This window comes from Hyperoodon ampullatus (assembly GCF_949752795.1).
Source record: "Hyperoodon ampullatus genome assembly, chromosome: 12".
In the NCBI taxonomy this organism is placed as follows: Eukaryota; Metazoa; Chordata; class Mammalia; order Artiodactyla; family Ziphiidae; genus Hyperoodon; species Hyperoodon ampullatus.
In genome coordinates this window covers 19,211,954-19,239,859 of record NC_136925.1, presented here as the reverse complement: position 1 = coordinate 19,239,859, position 27,906 = coordinate 19,211,954, and the positions used below count along the sequence as shown (strand labels likewise).

The 27,906-nt window shown below is 39.6% G+C and overlaps 1 protein-coding gene across 1 annotated transcript; it reads left to right on the top strand.

Annotated features, from left to right (window-relative positions):
* TBX18 (T-box transcription factor 18) lies at positions 1–27,906 on the top strand (the record flags this gene model as incomplete). Its single annotated transcript, XM_079716774.1, has 8 exons — positions 1–307; positions 1,521–1,725; positions 3,908–4,009; positions 7,173–7,344; positions 15,663–15,830; positions 19,114–19,178; positions 25,241–25,335; positions 27,182–27,906. 8 exons carry the CDS (start codon positions 1–3, stop codon positions 27,904–27,906), a joined length of 1,839 nt encoding a protein of 612 aa, XP_079572900.1.

Here is a 27,906-nt window from a genome sequence, read left to right as displayed (position 1 = left end):
ATGGCCGAGAAGCGGAGGGGCTCGCCGTGCAGCATGCTAAGCCTTAAGGCGCACGCCTTCTCCGTGGAGGCACTGATCGGCGCCGAGAAGCAGCAACAGCTTCAGAAGAAGAGGCGAAAGCTGGGCGCGGAGGAGGCGCCCGGGGCCTTAGATGACGGAGGCTGCAGCCGCGGCGGCGCCGCCGGAGAAAAGGGCTCCTCTGAGGGAGACGAAGGCACTGCGCTCTCGCCGCCGGCTGGGGCGGCATCCGGGCCCATCCGGAGCTGCGCAGACCTGGAGCGGAGCTGCGGCTCCCGCGGAGCCGCGGGTGAGTCGGCCCCTTCCCGCCTAAACTTCTTCCTTAGACGTCCTCTCCCGGTCCCACGGGCCAGTACCGCCGCGGAGAACCTCAACTACTGCGAGTTGTGGGCGTGCGCGCGCGCGGTGTCCCTGTGCGCCCGGGGCAACTCAGCCATCAACGCGCTAGCCTGGGTGTCAGGGCGCAAAGCTCGCGCTGCCCTGGACGCTCTCGCCGCGCAACTCGGGTCACCCTCCAGACAGTAAAATGCCGCTTTCAGCCTGGTTTCTCAGGCTGCTGCTGCCGCCGCCGCCCACTCACGCCGCGCCCTCAGCAGCTGCAGTTTGCGGCGCTAGGCGGTGCAGATCTGTGCTTTCCGCATCTGCCTCCCTTGGGCTTCCAGCCCCTGGGTGCTCTTTTTTCTTTCCTAACTTTTAATAGCATGGGAGTGGGGGGAGCGACGGCATACCCCCACCCCCCGAAACCGAAACGAATGCCTAAACGGTTTGGGCAAACCAGGAAGAGGGCGGCATATTTGCAAACGTGGTTTCCCGAGGGGTAGCTGAGCGGTTCCCTTGCCTTCCTCTCTCGATTCCCGCTGCCAAGGCCGACGGCGATCGTGGGCTTGTTTTTCGTGCTCTTCTCTTCCCGCTGCTGCTTTGCTAAGAAGCTCCGGGCGGCCGGAGAGTTTGGCTAGAGCGGTGTTTGAAGAGCTTTCTAGAGGATGCCGGCCGGGCCCGGAGCAAGGCGCCTCGGACGCCTATTGCGAAGGGAGGCCCAAGCGCTTGGGACCAGGAGCCGGGGCGCCAGGCGCTTTTGCTCCGTGCTCTCCATGGCGTGGGGTGTGTCGGGGCCTGCACGGCGGATCTGGACTCGGGAACCCATCTCAGGCTCCGTTGGGCATGCATCCCAGACTCCGGCTGCGGCACAAAACTTATTTTGGGGCCTTGACCGGGCGGAAGCAGGGAGGGTGGGGTGGACGCTGGCCGCACGCCTCTGCGGGACTTGAGACTTGGGGGCCGAGAGGGCCCTACTTGAGCGTCGAGTGTCCGTCTCTTTGGCTGGCGGAGCGCGTATTTACCCACTCATGGGCCTGTTTGTTGTAAGGGCCGGATGGCAAGAAAGCTTCCCCTTTCCTCGCGGTCCTTTTCCTCTCCCCAGCCGCCCTCGGGGGTTCATCTCCCCACCAGGCTTCCCATTTCGAGCCCTCACCGGTTACCCCTCTCTGCCCTTTGCTGCCCAGGCGGCTGTGAGGACGGCTTCCTGCAGGGCGCTTCCCCACTGGCATCCCCAGGAGACTCCCCGAAGGGGTCCCCGGTGCCCGCCCTGGCCCGGCCCGGGACCCCGCTGCCCTCGCCGCAGGCCCCTCGGGTGGATCTGCAGGGAGCTGAGCTGTGGAAGCGCTTTCACGAGATCGGCACGGAGATGATCATCACCAAGGCCGGCAGGTAAAGGGCACGCTGGCGCGAACGGCCCCGGCTCTGGCCTCACCCCACCTCTTGGTGGGTTGGGAAGAAGGACCTGCCAGAGCTGTGGGGTCTCTCGTTAGCAGTTTCTGCAGACAAGGCCCCGGGTAGTGGTTCATTTTTGAGACTGGCTTTGCCTACCTAACCTGGAGTGCAGTCGGCCGGCGAGGGGCACAGCCCGGCTGTCCTCTCATTGGATGATAAGGAGAAAATCGCTGTCGCCGCGGGGGCGGTTACTGTTGATAATCCGCATGCAGGGTAGTTATAGATTCGTGATCATACTTAATATCTGTTCAGGCATTTATTTAGGCTTTAGTTATGTTTCTGAAATTAAGGAACAGATTATCCACCCCTTCCCCCGTTTATAATAAAACGCAGTTTACTCTTTAGCAAACTATCATTTGCTTTTTTAGATTCGAAACTTCCAGTTGGTTCTTTATCAAAAGATTTGCTGGCAGTATGACAATGTGATGTGTTATGCTATTTTGATATTAGATTAGGATGAAAATTAGTGGAATCACTAGTAATACATGCTTAATCCCTGCAAAAACTGTTGCCCCGATTTTAAAAAACCATTCTTTTTATAGATTCACAGTTACGTGATTACTTTTTTTTTTTCTAAATGAAATCCAACAAATTAGCCTAAATTTGCTGAGGAATACCAAAAAAACTTGTAAGTTATATCTGTTTTTTTGAAAGTGTGAAATTTTCACATCCGTCAGTTAGTAAAATAAATTGATTTGTTGCACAGATCCTGTTAATGTGAGGGAGGGACAGAAATATTTGCGTTTTAGTGTTTTCAGTTCATTTAGTGCAGTGAAATCGGTGAATACTATCTTCCTTAAAAGAAACTTTAAAAAGCACACACAACTCTTTCAGGGAGTACACATGGCAAAAACCTGGACAGCATAAAAGTATCCAAACTTATTAGAAATTACTAAAACATATTTTATTGAATCCATATGCTACCTTCTACATTTTCACAGAGCTTTTTATTAATGATCCAAATTCAGTCTTCAACAACACAAAGCAACAGTTGTCTTATAAAGGATGTAGTTAAAGACCTTTACTCTTTATCTTACAGGTGCACTGAAATAACACTAAAACAGCCAGCGTATTAAACTGTTCTCATGCCTAGTTAGGAATAATGGACTTTCTTTTCTCTGGAAGTGGTCTTTAATGGCTTTATTGTTATAGGAAACATTTCTGGTAAATAACAGTACTAAAATTTGTGTTATAAGGTTAAATTAGCAAAAATTAGATTAACCAGAAGGGTCCTAGACATAAATCATTAGATGAAATTTGTTTGTTTTTTTAAAAGAGAACTGCTTTATTTGTTTTTTTATATACAATAATTTGCTGTTGTATTCCTTGCTGCTGTGCCCTTTTAAAAAGATAGGTGTGTTTATTTTAACATCTCCTTTTATATGCATCTCTGGGAAGCCAAGAGAAATGTGGATTTTCATTTGTTTTAATTAGCAAAGTTTTGAGTAAGTGTGGTTAAATCCGAAAGTATTTTCAGGGTCTGGTGGGGGAAGGAATGATTTGGTAAATATACATTGTGTTTAGTTTCTGCTTTCAATAAAGAAGTTTTACTATACCTTTCAAATTTAGAGCAACTTTTGCACTTCACCTTTACCATGCTGCAGACAGGAAGTTCTGTCTCAATAAAGAACATATTGTTTGGTTATGGCATGGCACATTGGCTCCTTGTACTTTTTTTTTTATAACCCTTTTAAAATTTCACATTATAATATATTTTATCACTTTTAGAAATTCAAATTTTCTGTTTCTACCATTCGGAACACTTTATTATTTGTATTATTAAAGTTAATCTGCTTACCGATTTTTGTTTAAAAAATGAAGTGCTTTCTGTGCCATTATTTCTGCAGTGTACGATTTTTTGGTTTTTTGCTTTTAGCTATACTGACATTTCAGTAAACATGGAATGCAAGTACAGGGTACAACAAATTACATTTAAATGACTCAGTTTTGATACGTCCTGTGTTCAGATTCTTTGAATTACATTACCAAAGTGAATGTTATAAGTTTTTCCATGTGAAAAATACAGATTCGAGAGTTTTCTTTGCTTATTCATTCTCCAAGCGTAATCATAAACAAAAACAGAACCCAAACTGTCTTTCCTCCCCTCCCTTATACATAGGCGCATGTTTCCAGCAATGAGAGTGAAGATATCAGGATTAGATCCTCACCAGCAATATTACATTGCCATGGATATTGTGCCAGTGGACAACAAAAGATACAGGTACAGTGATCAGTTGGGTACAGAGGATAAGAAAACGCTGGGATTTTTACAGGATATGCCTATTTAATCTGTGCTGATTATGATATTTGTTTCCAGAAGCCTGTAGAATTATCAGATCCATAATCCAAACCCTGTCACTTCCAGTAGTCTGGAGGGTGCCTTCTCTTGCAATAAATGTGAAAAAAAATTGTGTTTTGCTTTTAGTAGATACAGAAATGTCATTAAGTGTTGAGGAATTTTAATAAGGGGTCAGTTTAGTGTTGCTAAACTAAATGTGACTTTAATGTTGATTCACATTTTGATTAGGATTTTGAGGCGAAATGTTGAGTCAAGTTTGTAGATATACATAATAGTTAACAAATTGTTTCATTTTCTTCGTGATTTTTTGGACATTTATATAAATTCCCTTTATTGTGTTACATACAAAATCATAACTCTTCACAGGCTTTTTTCCCTTTAATTTGAGAAAATTATTGAAGATATTTTACAATTTAGAAAAAAAAATCTCAATTCATTACTATATTAAGACATCTTTAAGCTGGCAATGAATTTGTTATCTTACTGTTGTTTTTTTGGCTCGTAGTTAACACAGTAATTTTTTTAAAGTTTTGTAGTGTTTGGATTTTGAGAGAATATATTTATCTAGATATCAAGTAAAGTTGGAAAAGATACTTTCTTCAGTATCAAACCAACCTTTGCTTTTCCTTCTGCAAGTAAGCAAATCAACAGTCGTCAATGGCAATTCTTTTTATTTTCCTGAGGAGCTGAACTGATTCACTTTGTTATAAAGCAGAAACTAACACACCATTGTAAAGCAATTATACTCCAATAAAGATGTTTTTTTAAAAAATGCTAACATTTAAAAAAGGAAATTCTGAGTGGAAAATCGGAAGATGCTGCTTTACATTTCTTTGTTTCTGCCTTTTAAATAAACAGCTAGAGCATTTAGTAAGTTTTTAAATGAAATCAGATTTGGTTTTTATTACTCTTTAAGATTTAGGGAGTCGCTTTTTTGAAACAGGTTTATGGTGTCAAAAGTGTACAGATTTAATTAGTACAGGCACATATGGAATACTAAAAATATGGGTAATAAAAAGGACATTTTTATTTGTGTTTTGTGTATAAGTTGTATCCCTTATTTTAATTAAATACTTCATTAGGGAGCTTTGCTAAAATTATCTGCTACATGATAGAAGCTAGAAGGCATTGAAGTTTATTCTTTAAGTATACTTGGTTTGAAATCCATATTCTAATTTGGGTTTTGCGCTTAGGAAGACAATGTAATTCTAATGAGCTTAGAAATTATTCCTTTTTCTTCTAAGTTTGTCTTCTATTTCTTTCTCCAAATCTCTTCCATATATTTTGGATGGTTTATTTTACTTAACTGATCCTTATTATTCACACATAAAGCAAGAAAAATTTCAAGTATTAGTATTAAGATGCCATATTATAAAAGATCAAATTATAAAACATAAATTTGCTTTCACTTATATTGCTTCTCAAGAAAAAAATTGTTTTTAGCATTTGTGTTGAGGATGTTTCACAAAGAATATGTAACACGTAGCATTTATTCTCTTAGTGGGTGTGGATTTTTGAACTATTCAATATGCATACTTTTTCAAGGTTTTGACAGAGCATATTACTCTATTTATTTTGGCAATAGCTCTATACCCATTGTGCTGCTTTTCTTGCATTTCTAAGATTTGCATTTTATTTTCCAACTTTTTCAATAATGGTAGAAACAAATATTTTTGGCTTATTCTCTGCTCTCAAAGAATGGTATTTGGTGAAATGAAAAGTGATTGTGATTTATTAGAATGTAAAATTAATATTCACAAAAGGCCATGCACTTAGGAGCTTATTTATTGACATTGCACTATATCAATTAAGGGGAATTGTTTTTATTATTATTCTTTATTTTGTGATAATGTATTTTTTCCCAAGAAAAGGAATTAAAGAATAGAAGGCATACTGAACTCAAAAGAGAATGAAATGTGTGACCATATTGAAACAGTGAGCCTCACCAGAGATATTATGAAAATGTTTCATGCTATTTTAAAAAGAAATTTGCATATGTACTGGTAGAATTCTCTGAGACTATTTGTAAATTTTTGCTTTAAATTGTATGCCATATTTTAAAACAAATGGAAGAAAAACATCGAAGTATATAATTTCATTTTCTACCCTTTTCTAAGTCAATCATCGATATACTAGTTTCTAGTTTTTGAATTAGTGTATTTTAAATTAACATTAATAAATGATGGTCTGAATATAAGATTAAACATTATTGTCTTATATACTACTTGAAACATTGTTATTTAAATGATAATTTTTACAGAGTCAATATAGTTGACATACACAAACAAATAGAATAAGATGTTTTATCTCTTAATTAGAAAGGTAATGTTAATTAGATATATCATAATTTTTAAAGTTTGATGTGTATTTTAATTAGTGGTATAAAAAAATTTAAAGAATTTTCTTACAATAGTCAAAAAAAAGAGAAATACAGGAGATAAAGGCCTATGTTTTATGATTTTACAAACTTTTAAAATTAAACGGAATATCCTCAGTTTATAGTGTAATAGAGTTAGAAAAAATAATTATAAATGATAATAGATGGAACTTTTTTCCCTATGAAAATAACTTTACTGAAAGTTCTGACAATTTCCCCTTGTCTTTCTACCATCTATCTCATCAGTTTGAACATAAGCGTAAAATGGGAAGTGATAAAGAAAGTGGGACACTTTAAGATATAACTCTCAAGTATTTTTGAGATTTCCTTAAAGGGGAGATTGACAACTTAGTTTCTTCATGTCAATTGAACATCCAGATGAAAAATGGAAAACATCAGAATACAGACAGAATGTCTAATGTGTTTAAGTGTGATTCATCCAAGTTAAAATACTTGCATTTATGGTGGGAATAGTGTGCATATTTTTCACTGAATCCTTAACATACCACTTTGGGTGGTCAGTAGGTTACCACTGCTTCAGAGAGTTTTTAAAAAGCGCTTGAATTCTTATTTTATATGCATTGAAGGTAAAGAGCAAATCGTCGAATTTGAGACTTTTTAAAGGGTGCACATTTTGTTTGAGTCTACTGAGTTGGAAATTCCAAGAAAGCAACAGTTCACAAACTGAGCCTTGTCATTGCCTTCTAGGTATGTTTACCACAGCTCTAAATGGATGGTGGCGGGCAACGCTGATTCCCCTGTGCCACCCCGGGTGTACATTCATCCGGACTCGCCTGCCTCAGGGGAGACTTGGATGAGACAAGTGATCAGTTTCGACAAGCTGAAGCTCACCAACAATGAACTGGATGACCAAGGCCACGTGAGTACATGACCTCCCTAATTTGCCTCCATTGGATGGCGTGGGCTGTATCTGTACTGTGCCTGCCTGAAGGAAATGAACTTTTCTAAGATCATGAAATTCCTCTCCTGGTTGACTAGCCTGTGCACAGTCTGCGCAAAATCTAGGTTATAGTTGCATCAGAGATTATGCCTGTGGCCGGAGTATTCTATGAAGCATTTAATAGGGAAAACTAGATATTGCATTTGTATTGGAATGAAAGAACCTCAGGCAGCCATTTTTAGCCAAAACATTTGTTTGAAATCCCGTGAGGTGCCAATTATTATACTCTGAATATGAGTTCTTGGCAGTTGGGTGAACAGTGATAATGATTTATTGTGTCCTGCCTGCATCCAGTTCTTTCTCCAGCTGAAGCTCATGCTTCTCAATGACAGCCCAGGCTTATGCTGTTCGCGTGTTCCACCTGCAAGCTCCCAATTGTTTTGTAATAACATCTAAGGTGTCAAATACGTTGTAATAATTCCTTTTCATCTTAAAACTGCTGAAAAATGATATATATGCTAAAGCCAGCCATTTCAATAATATAGTCATTTTTAACACCTTATTAATTTTTACACAGTATTGTTCCTAGGCAAGACTACCCTTATTATTTTAATAAATAAGTAACTCTGGATACATGCTGATTTCCACTCAATGCTAGCATTTCTATTAGGTTTCTGTTATTTGAGAGGGTTTTGACTGAAGCAGGATTGAAATGCCTTTTTAAGAACATATATGGTACGTAAAAGGAATACCAACTAGTTCATTTCTCAAAGGGGTGACATGAAGATAGCATATTTATGGGCCAATCTTTTCAAACAAAAATGCAAACTGTCATAAGCTAGTAATACAGCGATGACAGGATGTGATTTGTAAGTTGCTAGATAATATCTTAAGCAAATTGACCTTAATGAAGACATTCAAGTACAAATTTCATTGTGGTACAGATGCAGCATCTGGATTTTTAAGACTCATCTCTCTCAAACTGCCAGGACTTTTGTTTATTGTTGCCTTTCATATTCTAAACCAGAATCAGAAAATAACAGTGTACAGTTTATTTCTGAATCCAACTTCATGCCCTGTACTTTAGTGTATTACTTTGCTTCTCTTCTTTTTTTTCTGTATATACACAGTCAGGTTGTAACAGTTATTTTTCATTTGATTTCAATGAAAGAACACTAGTTTCTTCTGTCTCATTGAGGGAGCCAACTGTGAAATTTTGCCAGTGCATCCATGAGGAGTCTTTAATTTTTTTTACAGTAAAAATTTTAAAAATAAATGGCACTAAGTGTTACCTGTTTTCAAAGCTTAAACATACCCTGCTTTTCTGAGTTCTATAGTTTGAGAATATATCTTTTAAAGAGATAAGTGGGTCTAAAAGCTATACACTGTCATATATAAGGGCCAAACTCCTTTAAGTAATTTAAATAAATATAGTCATTCTATAATTCAAATTCTTTCAGATCAAATTACTGGCTTTATATCTAATATCTACCATATCTAAAAAATTAGATATAGATCTAGTAATTTATCCATCTATCTGATTTTAACTTCATAATTTCACTAGACTTTATTTAAAACAGCATTCTCTAGAGAAAAGAACCAATAGACAGTATAGATATAGTTATAGATATACAGATAGATATAGATAGAAATAGAGATAGAGATAGAGGAGGGATTTATTTTAGGGAACTGGCTCACACAATTATGGTGGCTGGTAGGTGTGAAATTTGCAGGGTGGGTGGGCAGGCTGAAGACCCAGGGAAGAGCTGATGTTGCAGCTTGAGTCTCGAGGCAGTTTGGAAGCAGAATCTCCTCTTCCTCAGAGGACCTCCACCTTTTTTCTCTTAAGTCTTTCAACTGTTTGGGTAAGGCCCACCCACATTATGGAGGCTATCTGCTTTACTCTACTGATTTAAATGTTAATCTCAACTGAAAAGTACCTTCACAAGGACATCAAGACTGGTGTTTGGCCAAACATCTAGGTACCATGGTCTAGCCAAGTTGACACATAACGTTAATTATCACACAGCATTTGTTTAAAATACAAAAGAATAGATTGCAACTTGAGCCACAATTGTTTATACCTAAATAATTATAAAATTCCACTCTTAAAAAAAATAAAAACATAGCAGAAAACAGACAAAATCTATAGAAGTGTTTCATCTTCCAGTAAAATTCTTTTAAGGTTGTGACAGGTTGTAATACTTTAATAAAGGAAAGTAATTAGTGTGTGCAGGGAATAGGGAGAGAATAATATGTATCTGTGCATTTTGGAAGCAAGGAAATTGCCTTTGCAAATAGTAAAAATGTACCTATTGCTTGATACTAGAGGAGAAGGTAGGAGGGAAAATGCTCTTTTCTGTTCTTTATTTAAAAACAAAGTTTTGAAGACTTTGTAAAATGTAGTAAGAGATAAGAAGCCATAGTCTCTGTCTTCAGTGATCTTCTAGCCTAGATGGGGAGAGAAGACAGGCACACAGGTGATCGTGATGTCAGCGCAGAGCAGTGCAGCTGCCACATTGTTCCAGCCAGGAGAGATTGGGAAGGCTCTGTGAAGAAGGTATCTATTGTATTTCTTTGCTCAGTTTCATGACCCTAAATAAGGTTAGATTAGAGTGTAGGAAGTCATTTCTTATTCTATTGCTGATGTGATTCAGCGTCTGAGAAGACGGCAGTACCATTGTGATGGGACTAATTCAGCAGTCCCTTTCCTGATGCAGAGATCTCTCAGGGACTCTCACCTCTCTGCCCTCATACAGTTGAGCCTCCCCACCCCCCAATTCTAAAGGAAGTGACACTAATCTCTAACCAATCAAGCTGTAGATTCAAATGCGAGGTAATTTTCTAATTTGTTTTCTAAATTAATTTCCTACTTTTTGTCCTCTCAATTCCCAGTTTTATTCTGCTAAAGATGTACAAGTGTTCAACATGGTGACTTGAGAACTCCATGTAGACCTGGGACTTTTATTAAACACAGAGAGATTGGAGGAAACAAACTGTCATGGGTCTGTGAGTGGACCTAGGGCTGCACAAAACATGAGATTATGTGCCATTGTGATTTTCCCCAAAGTGATTTTTCATCTTTCCAAACACCAAGAATTGTTTAGAGAGGAATACTGGTGAGAATCTAGAGATATAGAAACGTCCCACCACTCCACAGCTAATCTTTTTTTTTTTTCTGTTTAGCATGTCAACTTTTTATTAAAGTTAAGAAAAATTAATCTTATAATTTTTAGGACTACACATGTATGTCTTTTTTTAAACATCTTTATTGGAGTATAATTGCTTTACAATGGTGTGTTAGTTTCCACTTTATGACAAAGTGAATCAGCTATACATATACATATATCCCCATATCTCCTCCCTCTTGTGTCTCCCTCCCACCTTCCCTATCCCACCCCTCTAGGTGGTCACAAAGCACCGAGCTGATCTCCCTGTGCTATGTGGCTGCTTCCCACTAGCTATCTATTTTACATTTGGTAGTGTATATATGTCCATGCCACTCTCTCACTTCATCCCAGCTTACGCTTCCCCCTCCCCGTGTCCTCAAGTCCATTTTCTACATGTGCATCTTTATTCCTGTCCTGCCCCTAGGTTCTTCAGACCATTTTTTTTTGATTCCATATATATGTGTTAACATGCAGTATTTGTTTTTCTCTTTCTGACTTACTTCAATCTCCACAGCTAATCTTGAATGTTGTGAAGACTTTATAATCCCTACTTGCCCTTTGGGGAGACCATAGTCAGCTTTGTCTTGGATTGTATACAAACCAAGACTGGTCCTTGGATTACCTGGGGGTAGATGGTCAGCATGCTTGGGTGGGGTATTTCCTTCTCATCATGTGCATGTTTCACTTGGAATTTGCTGTCTGGAGGGAAACATTTAGGTGAACATTTCCCTGCAGAATTAGAAGACATTTAACAGGTAATGGTGCACCTTAAACCAGGGCAGGACTTGTACCCACAGTGCTGGTATACTTTGGAAGGAAGCACAGTCAAGCATCCACAGCCAGGAAACTTGTCAGAGGGTCTGTTCTTCCAGCTGCTGAGGATTCACTGATACAGTCACCCTAGCTCTGAGTTTGTCCTCACCCTCTTCCCATTTCTGCTCGAGAATCAGATGCGGAAGCAAGAGGTCACAGGGGAGATTGCTAGATCTCCCTGATGGAAGGAACTTGCCATAGCTTAGAGGTCTAAGGTTCATAAGCAAAAAACTTTGACTCTCTGGGCCTTGGTTCTCTCATGGGTTATATTGGAACCAGAGAATTTTGAGTGACTCAAATGAGCTGATGAATTTGAAAGTCCATATTTGTAAGGAGTGCTTCATACACAAAGTCACACTTGAAACAAAACCCAAGCCACTTTGCTATGGAGCTTGAGACCCTGTGTAACTACCCTGACGCCTACCATTGAAAGCAAGTCTGCATCTGGTATCACCAAAAATGCAGGGAGCCAGGGTTTTTTTTATCTGCTCCTTCTTGGTCCTTTGCTTGACTTGTTCCAACACTGGCATTTAGGTCATGTAGAAAATTTCCAGAGTCAGCAAGTAGTGTTTCCCTATTGAGCTGTTTTGTAAAGGACAGGTGGTGTATCTGTCAAACTACAGGCACTTTAGGCCGATCAGGTCAGAAATACGTAACATCGTGCTTCTTTTGACTCAAACCTAGTATCTTTAATGTGGGAAAAAACTGTATTAACCTTCACATGGGAAAGCACCCCGTGTTTATGGATAGAGGTCCATGTGACTATCTATGCTACTAGGTAATGCCCCAAAGAAAAAACATCCTCCATCTCAACAGAACAGAGAGCACAGAACATGCAGATCAGATATAATTATTTGAGTTTCAGAAATGGGCATTATCATTGTGGTCTCCTTGTTTATAAGGCCAGTGGCTCTCCTCGTTCTACTTGTTCTATTAAATAAGCAAAATATTCTTGATGAATGGATAAAGAAGATGTGGCACATATATACAATGGAATATTACTCAGCCATAAAAAGAAACGAAATTGAGTTATTTGTAGTGAGGTGGATGGACCTAGAGTCTGTCATACAGAGTGAAGTAAGTCAGAAAGAGAAAAACAAATACCGTATGCTAACACATATATATAGAATCTAAGAAAAAAAATGTCATGAAGAACCTAGGGGTAAGACGGGAATAAAGACACAGACCTACTAGAGAATGGACTTGAGGAGACGGGGAGGGGGAAGTGTAAGCTGGGACGAAGTGAGAGAGTGGCATGGACATATATACACTACCAAATGTCAAATAGCTAGCTAGTGGGAAGCAGCCGCATAGCACAGGGAGATCAGCTAGGTGGTTTGTGACCACCTAGAAGGGTGGGATAGGGAGGGTGGGAGGGAGGGAGATGCAAGAGGGAAGAGATATGGGAACATATGTATATGTATAACTGATTCACTTTGTTATAAAGCAGAAACTAACACACCATTGTAGAGCAATTATACTCCAATAAAGATGTTTAAAAAATATTCTTGAACACTTGTCATTATATCTTTGGTAGTTCATTAAAAAGCAAATAATGAAAAAAAAAGCAAATAATGCTATTTTATGAGAATAACTAAGGCTCGTTTAGCGTTCTCTTAAAATTTTCAGGGATATACTACATTCCTATAGATCATATTGAAAGTATATTATTTTTCTTGAATAATTTTCAGGTTACTATTGGCAGTTCCCCTTTAATGTACAAACATGGGCATGCCTCATCTATTTCTGTACCCTACCCCAGTATACCCCGCCTTAAGTCATTTTGGAGATTGCGTAAGGATATAAACAAATAAATGAAATTAAAGTGTATATAGCTATATAGAGAAATCTGCTTGAGAGAACAAAGACTTCATAAAACAAGAACCCACTTTTCATTGACTAGTAAACAGAAACCCAAATGAATTTTTGTTTCCGTCACTACAAGCCAGTTCACTCTCGTCTTCTTGGCTATGCACTGTCTTTTTGTTTGTTTAATGTAAAGTGGCTTTTTCCAATTTTTAGTCTGCTCTGGAATTTGCTAATCATTAGAATCATTAGAATTAAATCTTGCTTTTTCATACTTTTTATCTGACTTTTGCCAGACATACATTTCATGTTAGACTTAGTGTATACACACACACACGCACACAGAGAGAGAGAGAGAGAGAGAAAACAGACAGTGTTTTGGAAAACAGTACCTATCCTTACTACAAGCAGCACACTCTATTTTTCTGCTTTATTTTCTAATTTTAGTTATTTAAAAACTTTCCAGTTGCAACACTTTACACTGATGTTGTGAGCCATGAATGAGTTAGTTGAAATTCTGTCCTTTCTTAAACCTGGAAAAAGACTTTTCCAGAGGTTGCTGATTTGTGTTGTGTGTCCCTGGGTGATGATGAAGGCTATTGTCCCCTTGTCCTTTCCTCAGACTCATGCTGTTGTTCCATCAAAAATGTCTGGTGGGTACCATCATTAGATCTGCTATCTAGGCATTTCCTCCACTGACAGAAAGAAAATTTTAGGGTTAAAAAAAACCCCAAACTGTTGGTTAATAACAGAGTGTAAAGACATCCTTTTGGGGCAGCAAACACACTCTACAGGTAGAGGGCTATTTGTGTTTGGGCTGACCAGTGATTCTGAATTTGGCTTATTAAACTGCGCACATCCTGAAAAACATGAGGCAGGTCAACCAAACACTGTGTTTTTCCCAGACCTTTTTTTAAACATTTCTCCAAACTCCTAACTCCTCAAAACCTGAATTCAAATTGTATAGCTCAGGAAAGATATAGATTCATTAAGTAAGCTCATTAGTGAATACCTTAATTTGGATTCCTGGCAGCAAATAGAAAATCCCATTGGGTAGGGCTATTTCTTCTTTTTTTTTTAATCATTGACATATACTATTTTTATACTATTTTTAATACACAGTCCGTATTCAAAATTTTCCAGCTGTCACAATAATATCTTTTTAGTCATGTTTTTTCCTCTCTGGGTTCCAATCCAGAATCACACATTGCATTTATTTATTTATTTATTAACGTCTTTATTGGAGTATAATTGCTTTACAATGTTGTGTTACTTTCTGCTGTATAACAAAGTGAATCAGCTAAATGTATACATATATACCCATATCCCCTCCCTCTTGTGTCTCGCTCCCACCCTCCCTATCCCACCCCTCTAGGTGGTCACAAAGCACCGAGCTGATCTCCAGAAAGTAGGCATAGAGGGTTAGGGCTATTTCTTTACCTCACCTCCTCAACCTTGACAGTATAAAACATATAAAGAAGAAGAAAACATTCATGCACAATTCCATCATCCAGAGCTATGACCACTCTTCATATCTTTGTATGGGTCCTTTTTACTGTCTACTTTTATGTAGTTATGATAAGTTGCAAAACAACTTGGATCCTTTGTTCTAATTTAAGATTTAAAAAGAAACGTTTCATTATGTGGTTAAAAATGTCCTAAAAGCATTAGTAATGGCTGAATAATGTTGTATCCCACTGTGTGCACTTTCATTTACCTAACCAGTCTACTCATGTCAGTGGTTTATAGTTTTTCCACTGTTATAAATGGTGCGCTGCACATCTTTGTATATGAAACGCTTTTCTGGATTTGGAATATTTCCTTAGGATAAATTCTCAGAAGTGGAGTCTTTGGGCAGAAGGCAGTTGAACCATATCATCAGATTCCCCTAGCTGAGTCTGAGAGCTTTTGCATCACCAGGCGTCTGGGTTTTGGAAGCCTTGTTATGATGGGAGCACGGATGCTGGGCTCTCCAGGCAAACCAGAGACTTTGTGAGCCACGCATAAGTCACACCCTGGGGTATCCTTAAAATCCCTTTGCCCTTGAATAGACATGTTGTGGTCACCAACAGGGGAAAAATGTTTCTGAAGCAAACCTTGGTGTGCAAATACTTATTTTTAGGAGATGGGTGTGGTAGAATTCAAATAATCATTTCAATCTCACTCTTAGTTTTATTGTTTTGGACTCTGTATTCCATTAGGCTCATTATAAATAAAAGGCTTATGAATTTATTCTTGTGTTTTCAGAAACAGAAAATTTGATGTTACATTCGTATGGTTTTACACAGGGTTCTGCCAAAATAGTGATTACTTTTTCTTGTTTGTATTTTTATGCACACTTTGCAAACAGCTTCCCAGCAGTCTCAGTCCAATTTTGATATACTTTATTAAATTGGCACTTTCAGAGCCTTGGATATTTTTATTTCCAACTGGGGTTCGTTTTGCACGTTAAATATTTAGTCAAGCCAGAAGTTGCTGACAAATTTGGCTTTTCTTTCCTTGACATAGATTATTCTTCATTCTATGCACAAATACCAACCGCGAGTCCATGTCATCCGTAAAGACTGTGGGGATGATCTTTCTCCCATCAAGCCTGTTCCATCTGGGGAGGGAGTGAAGGCATTCTCCTTTCCAGAAACTGTTTTCACCACTGTCACCGCCTATCAGAATCAGCAGGTACTGTTCTCAGAATTGGGATCTTTCTAGACGTTTAATTTCATGTGCAGATTGAAAGCTAGCTCTTCTTTTTACTGTATCTAAATGTTATGAGTTGTCATAAAGCATTTGGCATGTATGATATCCAGAATATATATGTATTGTAATAACAATTATTTATCCATTATTCCCCATGTAAAGCTACTCTAGTGAGGATTTCTTTAGACCAGAGTGTGTCTCATGACTGGCAGTGTAGGTTTACTTTCCATTTTGAGACATTGAATCCTGATGTCATAATTAAAATTAGAAAGCATGTGTATTGACTAGGAAATAGACATGTAGGATATGAAAGTGAGTTGTGTCACAGGGCATGGGATTTGACAGCTCACTTTATTTTAAAGCTACCATCCATATATTATGGGAAATATTTCAGAAGCATTTATCCTATGCAGTCATTTTAGTATATATATACAAAAAGGCTATTTCTTTCAAGATATGCTTTAATTGTGATAGAGGGTGATGCATATGCTTATAGTCTGAGAGATGAGCGATTGTGGAGTAATCCTTTCATAAAATTAGAAATAATTTGAGAAGTGTAATACTTCTTTTCTATATGAGTAAGTATATGTACTTCTTTAAAGCCGTGTCAAGCAGGTGGAGAATTGAATTGAGGCAATTATTTGATCCAATTCTGGCCAGTTTTCATAAGAAATAGCGATGGAGTTGAGGCTGATGTGGTCTGTGGTAGATTTTTTTTAAATTTCAACGGTCAGCGGAATTATTTTAGGTTTCCACTTCTCTTTACATTTATATACATCTCAGTTAACAATTTTAGACTTTATAAACTCTCTGTTGTGTTTTCTGTTGTTTTAAAGCTTCCTAGGAGATTCGGACCCTGTCCTGTGCGTCCTCCTTTAGGGCTGAGAGGCTCATCTGTTCTCGTCCACGTGGCGACACCTGTCCCACAGCCCAGGCTGTTCTGTCCTCTCATACTCACGTTGTCACACTTCTATACACACTTTTGGGAGGGAACATGAAATTAACCTTTAAAAGGGCTGGAGAGGGCTTCCCTGGTGGCACAGTGGTTGAGAGTCCGCCTGCCGATGCGGGGGACATGGGTTCGTGCCCTGGTCCGGGAAGATCCCACATGCCGCGGGGCGGCTGGGCCCGTGAGCCATGGCCGCTGAGCCTGCGCGTCCGGAGCCTGTGCGTCCGGAGCCTGTGCTCCACAATGGGAGAGGCCACAACAGTGAGAGACCTGCGTACCACAGAAAAAAAAAAAAAAAAAGAGGCTGGAGATAATTAGGAAGATATTCTTAAAATATGTCAGGTGTAGAAAATGAGTTTTTTTTTAAAGGAAAAATATACTGCATGGGGAGAAAAGAGCAGAGGCATTTGTTACCCAGTTCATCTTTCTCTGTCTGTCTGTCTGTCTGTCAGTCTCTCTCCAATGCACCCAATTAACTGTGTTAAAAATGTATTTTCTACTAGCCTCTGTGATAACAATAAATGAGCTGCAGTGGGCTTTTGGTACATGTTGGTGACTAACACCAATTCACAAATATTGACAAATCAATTAAGAGGATGGAAAAATTAGAAGAAAAGAAAATTGATAATGAAAAACCATGTTCATTTTTTTAAACTTCCTGGCTGCTATTTTGAAGAACTTTTGGAAAATTGGTAAGCAGCCCATGTTTGGTGGCTACAAGCATGGGCTCTAAAGCCTGGGGTGCTAGCCCAGTTCTACGGCCAGTTAACCTTATGATCATAGGAAACTTAACCCAGTATAAAAGAAACATAAAATTGGGTTAATAACTACATCTAAGTTGCTATGAGAATTCAATAAAATAATATGCACAAAACTCATATTACAGCATACATGGTGTACACTCAACAGATGTGATGTCAGTAATAAAAATCATTATAATAGTAATTGTGATAAAACTATATTTAGACAAGGCACCATTATATAAATCTGTACTCTTTTTTAAAATACTATTTTAAATGAACACTGAAGTTATTAAATGTTCTTTAAATGTGATTTAAATGAACAGATAATTGAGCTATAATGAATTATAAAGATTTCTTTCAATGGCAGAGTGGCAGACATGGTGAATTACTTAGCAGACTCTTACATTATCTCATTTATAATGTAGTTTTATCCACAAACTAAGACAGTAGCATATGGAGTACACCTACCTCAGGTGTTGCATGGCTGATTGGCAGGTGGTTGAGAGCATACACAGCATAATATAGGGGGACTGCAGACGACTTTTCAAGGGTGACTTTCTTTGCATTAGTGTCGTCCAGCAGTGTTCATTTGTCCTTGGCCAAAATGGCACAATAAGAAGGAAGGATGTTCATTAACTTTGGAGATTCCACTAAACCAGGGAACACAGAAAACAAAGCATAATGTGTTTCTTAGAAAATAGGCTGTTAACTCCTTTGGGCAAAGTGGAGATCTGGTAAGAAACAAATGGGATGTTTATTATTGTCAATTTCAGGACGGTATAACTAAAAAATGTTGTTTTTAATGGAGACGATTAGACCACTTGCAAAAATGTTTCACTCAAATCTTGGGGTCTTCCTGGGCAAAAATCTGGTTGTGAGTCAACAAATTACAACTGTAGTTAAAATGAAGCCATTATTTATTTCTCCTACATATATAAGATTGAATCCCATTAGAACCTTCAAGTCATGGTTACCTCTGGTTAGACATTCACTGTAGTGCTCTGACCAGGTCACGACTCCACAGATAAAAGAGGAGATGAGAGCCATAAAGATGATTCAAGGAGAGACAAAGTTAAAGGAATGTATATTGCCTATTTCTGATGAAGGTTAACAACATTCGAGCATATAAATGGCTGTTAAATAGAAGCTGGATATTAGCTGTTCCCCATCACCACTACTGCAAGAGAAACAGACACATGTCAGAGAGTTAATAAAGGGAAGAACTTTAGTTTAGAGAGATTGTCAAACAAAGGGCCAATTATCAACAGATGATTCAGAATCTCCTTCTCCAGGGATATTAAAAGCAAAGCAAACTTTATCTATTACAGAGCTTGAATAGAGGCAGGGGAATGTCCTTTTCATAGCAAATGAATGTCTAGATGAGTTCTGAAATTTTCATGTAGCTTTGCTACTAATATAATAAAATACCTGAGAAACAGGGAAGAAGAACACAGTACATCCTCTGACAGTTCATTTTGGAGTTACTTATAGTTCTTCCATCATTTCCATTTTTAATAACCTTCCTTGGCATTTATAATAAGACTTGACGTGATTTTTTTTTCCTGCTCTGCAGATTACTCGCCTGAAGATAGATAGGAATCCCTTTGCCAAAGGCTTCCGAGACTCTGGGCGTAACAGGTGAGTCTTAGTGAAAAATATACTGGCTGTGATAAATATATTTGATTTTTTATTGTGAATTTTCCATTACAAAGTAAACAGTTAAATTTACTGACATGGTTTTGAAATCACTTCTGATGAGGATTTAAATTTACTAATATCATTGAGCCTTGGATGTAACTTATTTTGGGTGTGGCATTTTGCCCATTTCTAAGGTTAATGTTGATGTGAAATGCTGGGGTGAAAACGGAAGTTCTCAGGGTGTACAGTGCATGCTGCCTCTGAAGGGGCCTTGTGGAAACCTGCCCCTCAAGATCCAGGGGCTTTAATATCCCAAATCAAAATACTCTCTGCATCTGCTCTTGGTTTAGAACTTGCTTAGTGATGTCACAATTATGTATTGATCTGTCTTCGAAATAGGACAGAGACTCTTGTTCACTCAGATTTCCAACTAGAATATGAGACTACTCCTCACTGCCAAGACAGCTGATGTTCTTTGGTTTCCAAATTTGTCTTGGCTCTACTGACAGCCACACACTTGTTTATTTTTTCTGTGTCGTGTTTTATGGTGTTTGTACTAAGTGGGAGAGCTACAATAATGAATTCCACTCTATTACTTTTTATCAAAAAGCAGACCACCCTAGTCTGTGTGCCAAGAGTTTTTGAATTTATTGATATGATTCTATCCCAATACAGTTCCGTGCAACGTTTTCTAAAATAACTGTTGATAGTAATGATAGACTAACGTTCTCCAGATGCCCTTTCAGGGTAAGACTTTGACTTAAATGTTTTTAAAAGCACTTTGTTTTTAAAAAGTATTTGAGACATTTTTTTATCACTTTACTTCAGAAATACTTCTTGAAAACTTGGTATTGATAGGCAGTGTCTACATGAGGTCAAAATCCCCGATTATCTTATTTTAGGAACAATTTCACTTAAAATTGTAGAGAGAAAACAATCAAGCAGTAGTGCAGACTTATAGTTCTTTCAGCTGATTAGCTGGGCAAGGTAGTGTAGACAGAGACCTTTTCTCAGAATAAACTCAAATGCTTGCAGAAAGACTTGATTTCATCTTCATATGCAATGATTCATTTAAACACCATGCAATGTGAGGGCTAAATGTATGAGAGTGGAGTAGCCTTTAACTTAGCGCAGGCAGATCAACAAGACTGACTAATAACAGGGCTTCACCCTGTAGGAAGATTTGCAGGTATTCCTACTATACATTGTCTGCTGTATTGAGATTATTCAGTCATTTTAGATGTCTCTTTCCATGTGCAGAAAAACTTTGCTTGGCTTTTGTTCTGTTGCATTAGCTCGTGGTTAACTTTGCTTTTCAGAGGAGTTTCTGAAAGTTGAATAATCTAGTAACTGGGGTGGTCACTGGTAAGGTGACTGAAGGAAGCCCCTGGGATGACTCCTTTTCTACCTTGCCAAATACTATGATGGAATCTTCTTGTGGTTTGGTTATAGCAGAAGAGCATTTATTTATTTATGACCCTTGCATTTCTTTCAGTTCTTTTTTTTTTTTAAAGCAGAGAATAAATTTATTAAAACTCACTGAAACTCCAGGGGGGCAGCATTTAGGCTTGAGACTATACAGCCAGGAACTAAGTCCAGGCTCTCCTGTAGGATGGCTCTAGCAAAGACTTCACTGATGTTGACATTGGGCGGGGGTCACATGGCTTGTACGCAGTCTTTTTTTTTTTCTTCCACTTTTATTGAGATGCAATTGACATACAGCATGCCTAAGTTTAAGGTGTACTGCATAATGATTTGACTTACATACATCATGAAATGATGACCTCAATAAGTTTAGTGAACATCCATCATCTCATATAGATACAAAATTAAAGAAATAGAAAAACAATTTTTTTCCTTGTGTTGAGAACTCTTAAGATTTCCTCTCTTAATAACTTTCCTCTATAACATACAGCAGTGTTCATTATATTTATCATGTTGCACATTGCTGTCAGTTCGTTTTTGAAGCAATAACTTTAAACATATTTTTAAAGGTGTATTTTGGGTAGTAGTCATAGTGGATAAGCCTTTAAGTAGAAGGGAGATGATAAGATACATATTACAAGGTTTCAGGAAGAATTCTAGATAAGTCAGCATAATGAAAAGACATTAGTTTTAAAAAATTTGATCAGTGAAAAAAACTCAGAGGCATTGGTGAAAATAAACCACTGAGTCTCTTGTTTGGTACCATGAGGTCAAATGCTAGGGTTTTTGTTTTTTTTTTTTTTTTTTCGGTACACGGGCCTCTCACTGTTGTGGCCTCTCCCGTTGTGGAGCACAGGCTCCAGACACGCAGGCTCAGCAGCCATGGCTCACGGGGGCCCAGCCGCTCAGAGGCATGTGGGATCTTCCCAGACCGGGGCACGAACCCGTTTCCCCTGCATCGGCAGGCGGACTCTCAACCACTGTGCCACCAGGGAAGCCCAATGCTAGGTTTGATAGAAATTTTTTCTTCCCTTTGGCTGTTTCAGGAGTATATAAGCATGGCATCCATGGTGCTTGCTACTGTTTATTGCCTGACTCTAAACCTTTTAAAGTTTTTAATGGACATGCAAAAAATAATAAATTATGTTTTAACACTTTTTAAAGGTTGTTAAAATTTAAAATTTTTATTTTACTCCAAATGTTTAAACAATATCTTAGTATAGGAGAAACATGTTGAACTTATACATAGCTTTCTTGTTAGTGAAATGAATACTTTCACTTTTTTTCTCATTTAAATGACTTATGCTTATCATAGAAAAGCTCTTCAGTGCCCATTTGGAATGCTAAATATCTATGAATTAGTATTCCCAGTTTTTAAAAAATCTGATTTTAACATTTTCCACTGATAAATGCAAAAGACACTTATAATGAAAAGAGAGAATTTGGTCAGCTTTAAAGATTTCTAACTTATGTATTATTTTCCTTAAAAAAAAAAGTTATCTGTAAGACCAGGTAGGTGTGTTGGTGCTGAGGACTTGGGGGAGGGGTGATATGTTTTCATATATTAATAGAGAAAAAAGCCCATGAGAAAAAATTCAAAATATTTCTTTAATACCCCCAGTTTTCTTGCACTGTTGTTACTGCTTTTCAATACACATTCTGTTTTTATTTTTCCCTAGACATGAAATAAACAAATTATGCAGGACAAGAAAGAAACTTGGACTTGTGATTTTTTAAAACTTTATAAAACAATTTAATTAAAAATTATACCTTCCTGGCTATTTATGGTTCTGCAGCCTATTTTATAGGAATCAGTAGCTTCAGCCCTTAAAAGCTCTCCTGCAAGACATTTGTTACGTGAAGGAGAATTTATGTGCTGAGAATAGTTTCATTCTTCAGTTAGGCCTTAGGGTTGACCCTATAAAATGTTTTACTCAGGAAGGTACAAAAATTTCTTCTCTTTAAATACTTCAGGAAAAACATAACCATTTTACTAAATAAACTTGGCCATTTGATAGCATAAATTAGCGAGGTGATAAAATGTGGAAATTGTTCAAAAGCATCTTGTATAAATTACCATCTTGGCTACACTCCTGCAGGAGGTGTCTTTTATCTTTTCTTTAACTAGATGGGAAAAGTCTCCATTACTAGAGAAAATGAAGGCTTTTTTAAAAAAACGTCCAGATTCAGCTAATAAATATTTTATAACTGTTTCCTGCAAAATATCTGAAATCCTTTCTAGAACTTGCAGTGTGAAACAACAGCTTCAAGAAAAATATCAATAGGTCCAAATTAGATCACATGTAGATCTGTCACTTTCAGAGCATCCCTTTAAAGCGTAGGGTTATATATTTGTGAGGATCAATAACTTCTCCCTAAAAATTTGGTCTGTGGGTTTGTATTTGAAGCATCATAAAGTTTATACTGCTAAAGCAAATAATGCACTGATGCTCATCTCCACAGCTAATAAATTTCTAGGTCCCATAGATGCTCATGAATTACCTCTTTGTAAATTCCCCTTGAGATCACTCCAGGACTACTTTGGTATCCTGAATATTTAAAACTACAATTACGAAAACTCATCTATGTGGTTTAACAAAGCAGTTTATACAAAACTGTGTCCTAACTTCTTTAGCTTAAAAAAGCTTGTTTCGGGGCCTCCCTGGTGGCGCAGTGGTTGAGAGTCCGCCTGCCGAGGCAGGGGATACGGGTTCGTGCCCCGGTCTGGGAGGATCCCATATGCCGCGGAGCGGCTGGGCCCGTGAGCCATGGCCGCTGAGCCTGCGCATCCGGAGCCTGTGCTCCGCAACGGGAGAGGCCCCAACAGTGAGAGGCCCGCGTACCGCAAAAAAAAAAAAAAAGCTTGTTTCTAGAAAGTCTTAAAAATTGAGTGCAAGCTAAAAATAGAGTCATCAGCTAAACAGCACCCAGCATTCATAAGTTGAATATTAAATGAAACCTGCATGTTATGTGGGGCTTTGTTATGTGGGACTGACCAGTCTGCCAAACTTCTCCCCAATCAATACTTTAATGTACATAAAATATTGCTGAGTAGAGTGGTCTTGGATCTGGTTTGTAGTCAGACACAGATAACATGTCTCATTTGGAAAAAAATCACTTAGTGGTAAACAACTTTAGAGCTAGGAGAGGGTTTAAAGCTTTGTATTCCAATCCTCACTTTGTGGGAAACTGCAGTCCAGGGAGCTTCAAACATCTACTCAAGGTTAGTGGGTTGTAGTCACAGCCCAGTCCTCCTGATCTCCAATCCAGTGTCCTTACCACAAAATAGTCCTCTCTCTGGGGCACACTGATTCCATCCGAAGCCAGACTCTGTCCTTCATGCTCAGGGCAGCCCAGGGCAAGCAGGGGAAGATGGTTTTATCTGCATGCACAGGTCACTTACCATGGGTCTTTGGAGAGCTCTCACCATGTTGTATAGGGGGTGTGACTCTGTGAGGGAGTTTTCTCTAGTCTTAGTTCATAGCTCATGACTTGGGGATGGAGGGAAAGTAGCACGTGGAGTCTAAGCTATTAGAGATAGATCCTGTCTTTAATATCAGCGTTAAATACAGATTATCTGTATTAAATAAAACTGTATCTGACAATCACAAGAGATGTTCGTGTGCTGTTTGATACTCAGGAATCAGGCATTTCCTACAGTGGAGCTATATATTTCATGAAAAGCACAATGTTACTTAGATTAACAAATTGCTTAGCACTGAGATGGTTGAGGAAATAGTGGTGAGGCCTTGAGAATGGGCTAGTTGAGTGAAGGGCCTCATTTCTATGACCTGGAGGACTTCGTTATCTGATGTATGGAAGTGATATCTGAATCACTTACGGTAGGAGATACATACATTTATTATGTATTTAGAGTAGTCACCTTGTTTTAAAACATACATATATCCATGTAGGCAGCCCATAATGAAGTTATCCTGTCTCTCTAAGTGTCCATTCATTAAGTGTATGTAGGGGCTTTAAAATAATGTCTGCTGCTGATACTAGCTCCATATCCTGGAGCGCCCTGTGAGATCCCCTTCCTGTGGTTATCCCGCAGGTCGGGTTGAGAAGCCAGGGCTGCCCCCTCTTCCCCAGAGCCCACCCTGGCTGCCCTGGGTGTGGTGATCATGCCTCTGAGAGAGAAGTCAGTTTTTTTAGGATAAGTGCTCTTCTCAGCTGGCTGCCGAGGCACCGAATGATGGATAGAAGCGCCTCTTTACAGGGCGTGCTTTTGTGGCAGAGCTCTCCGCATCAAAGGGAGAGTGGTGTAACAGGGAGAGAGGATGAGCTCCAGATCACAGCAAAGCCTTGGGCTCACAGCAGCTAGGATGGACTCTCTTCACCCCAACTTCCTAGTACAAGGGTACAGCTTTTTATCCCCTGAGATCAGCTAAGTTTTCTGAGAACGTTAACAGGACATACTGGGTGGTTTCCGTCCTCTCGTGCTCCTGGTGACAGAATGGTAGCTCATCTCTGAACCATTTTTTTTTCTGTTTGTGCCAAGCTCCTCACCTGCCAATGTGGGGGGCCACTGTCAACACCAGTGGTGTTTTCTGAGCTGCTTATTATGGGTGAAAACTCCAACCGCTCCTAACTGGGCTTCTTGTGTTCACCCTCATCCTGACCCTTCCATTTAGAATGGGTTTGGAAGCCCTTGTGGAGTCATATGCATTCTGGAGACCTTCACTACGGACCCTCACCTTTGAAGATATACCTGGAATTCCCAAGCAAGGTAAATCACAAAGTCTCCTGGGTCAGGGACTTCCCTGGTGGTCCAGTGGTTAAGACTTCACCTTCCAATGCAGGGGTGCAGTTTCAATCCCTGGGCTGGGAGCTAAGATCCCACATGCCTCCCGGCCAAAAAACCAAAACATAAACCAGAAGCAATAGTGTAACAAATTCAATAAAGACTTTAAAAATGGCCCACATCAAAAAAAAAGTCTTAAAAACAAAAAAAGAAAAAAAAAAGTCTCCTGGGTCACGTATACAGCCAGGTCCTGCCTAGATGCTCAGGCACTGAAAACTGCACAAGTCATTGCTTGTCCTCTATAATGGCGACCTCATTACCAACATCCTCCCATTACAGGATCCCTCTCTTTTCTGTCTGGTATGGGGATGGGGCAGGAAAATGGCCGTTGTGGTCAAAAGTTAAGTCTTGGATGTTTTTGGCTGTTTGTATATTTCATAACCTTTACTTTACCCTAAATCTCTCCTTAAAATTAGAGGTAGACTAGTTGGCCCTGGTACCAGGCATACTTCACAGATAATTACCGATGCTGGTCCCGGTTCACCCTTTCTTGCCAGCTTCTTCTTCCTTCAGCAGAATTGCCTCTAGGCAGGGTTCTCTTGTATTTATGATGAGAAGGGTCAGGCACACTGAGGCAACCTTCCCTGAGCTCCCCTTTGAGTATCTCGTACTAGCCCAGGGCTGGTGTTTCCTCAGAGGGAGCAGCACGGAAAGGGATGACACTTCCTCCTCTACTTGGTAGGTAGGACTCGGGCCCACTCCTGCACTCAGGCATTTTACGTCTGATCCTGCCCAGCGCCCCGTTGAGAATTTAGCATTGCTGGGTTTTAGATAATTATCGTTGGGCAGATTGGGCTTTTTAGATTATTTTGAGAAGCTATATAAAACACTGTCACTAGAGCAATGAAGGTTTTACAACCTATCCAACCCATTGGAATTCTCTTCTCTCCCTAAGTTCCGTCAAGTTGCAAACATCAATCTGTCAGCAAATCCAGAGGGGGGAGTCAGCCGCCACCACTGTTATTGATTGGATGCAGGGTTAACCCCCCTCTCTATTTCACAGGACTGTTTATTTGCTGGACCTCTGCTCTTGTGATTCATGTGATTCACCAAACCATTTTCTGTTTGGAAATGAGATATGTATACATGTAGCTGATTCACTTCGTTGTACAGCAGAAACTAACACAACATTGTAAAGCAACTATACTCCAAAAAAAAAAAAAAAAAGTTCTAGACCGTTGCCTTATTTCCGTAGCCCTGAGTGGTACAGTCATTGATGCACACAAGCTTGCCATGGGAATTTGCAAGTTTGTTTGAGGCAGGATGTGTCTTTGACCAATTTGGCTCTTTTCTTTGAATTCCTTCTTTTTTCTTGCAAGAAAATATATTGCTCCAGAGGAAGCTCTGCTGAAAGAAAGAGTAATAGTTGGGTAGAAGTGAGGTGATGGAACTTTTGGAACAAGATACAGAGTAAGATGAAATTTATATTTTCTAAAGTTGCCAGGAAAGTCAGTATTTGTAGTGTTTATTATTAAAAAATGAGAAAACTTTGAGAAAGCTAATTGAGGGAGAAAATGTGAAAATTCTATGTGATAGTGTCCTAATATCTTCTGGGAAAAAAAATCACTCCTTGGGGAGATAATTTCCTTGAAAATATTGAGAGGATCTATGTTTAAAATATTTCAGTCTGAATTCAATTAAATTACAATTCCTGAGAGCAGAGTCCATCTCCTTTTCGTCTTTGTACCCGCCCCTTGTAACAAGTCCGTCTAGCTCATGTGTACACAGTTGAAAGGAAAAGATGCTCTTTACATTTCAATTTCTTTTGTAGGAAATACAGGTTCCTCCACCTTACTCCAAGGTTCTGGGAATGGCGTTGCGGCCACCCACCCTCATCTTCTGTCCGGCTCCCCTTGCTCGTCTCCAGCCTTCCATCTGGGACCCAACACCAGCCAGCTGTGTAGTCTGGCCCCGGCTGACTACTCCGCGTGTGCCCGCTCTAGCCTAACCCTCAACCGATACAGCACGTCCTTGGCCGAGACCTACAACAGGCTCACCAATCAGACGGGCGAGACCTTCGCCCCTCCCAGGACTCCCTCCTACGTGGGCGTGAGCGGCAGTGCCTCGGTGAACATGTCCATGGGCGGCGCGGATGGGGACACCTTCAGCTGCCCACAGACAAGCTTGTCCATGCAGATTTCCGGGATGTCCCCACAGCTCCAGTACATCATGCCTTCACCCCCCAGCAACGCCTTTGCTGCTAACCAGACACACCAGGGTTCCTATAACACGTTCAGGTTACACAGCCCCTGTGCCTTGTATGGATATAACTTCTCCACATCCCCCAAACTGGCTGCCAGTCCTGAGAAAATTGTTTCTTCCCAAGGAAGTTTCTTGGGGTCCTCACCGAGTGGGACCATGACGGATCGGCAGATGTTGCCCCCCGTGGAAGGAGTGCACCTGCTTAGCAGTGGGGGTCAGCAGAGTTTCTTTGATTCTAGGACCCTAGGAAGCTTAACTCTCTCATCATCTCAAGTGTCTGCACATATGGTCTGA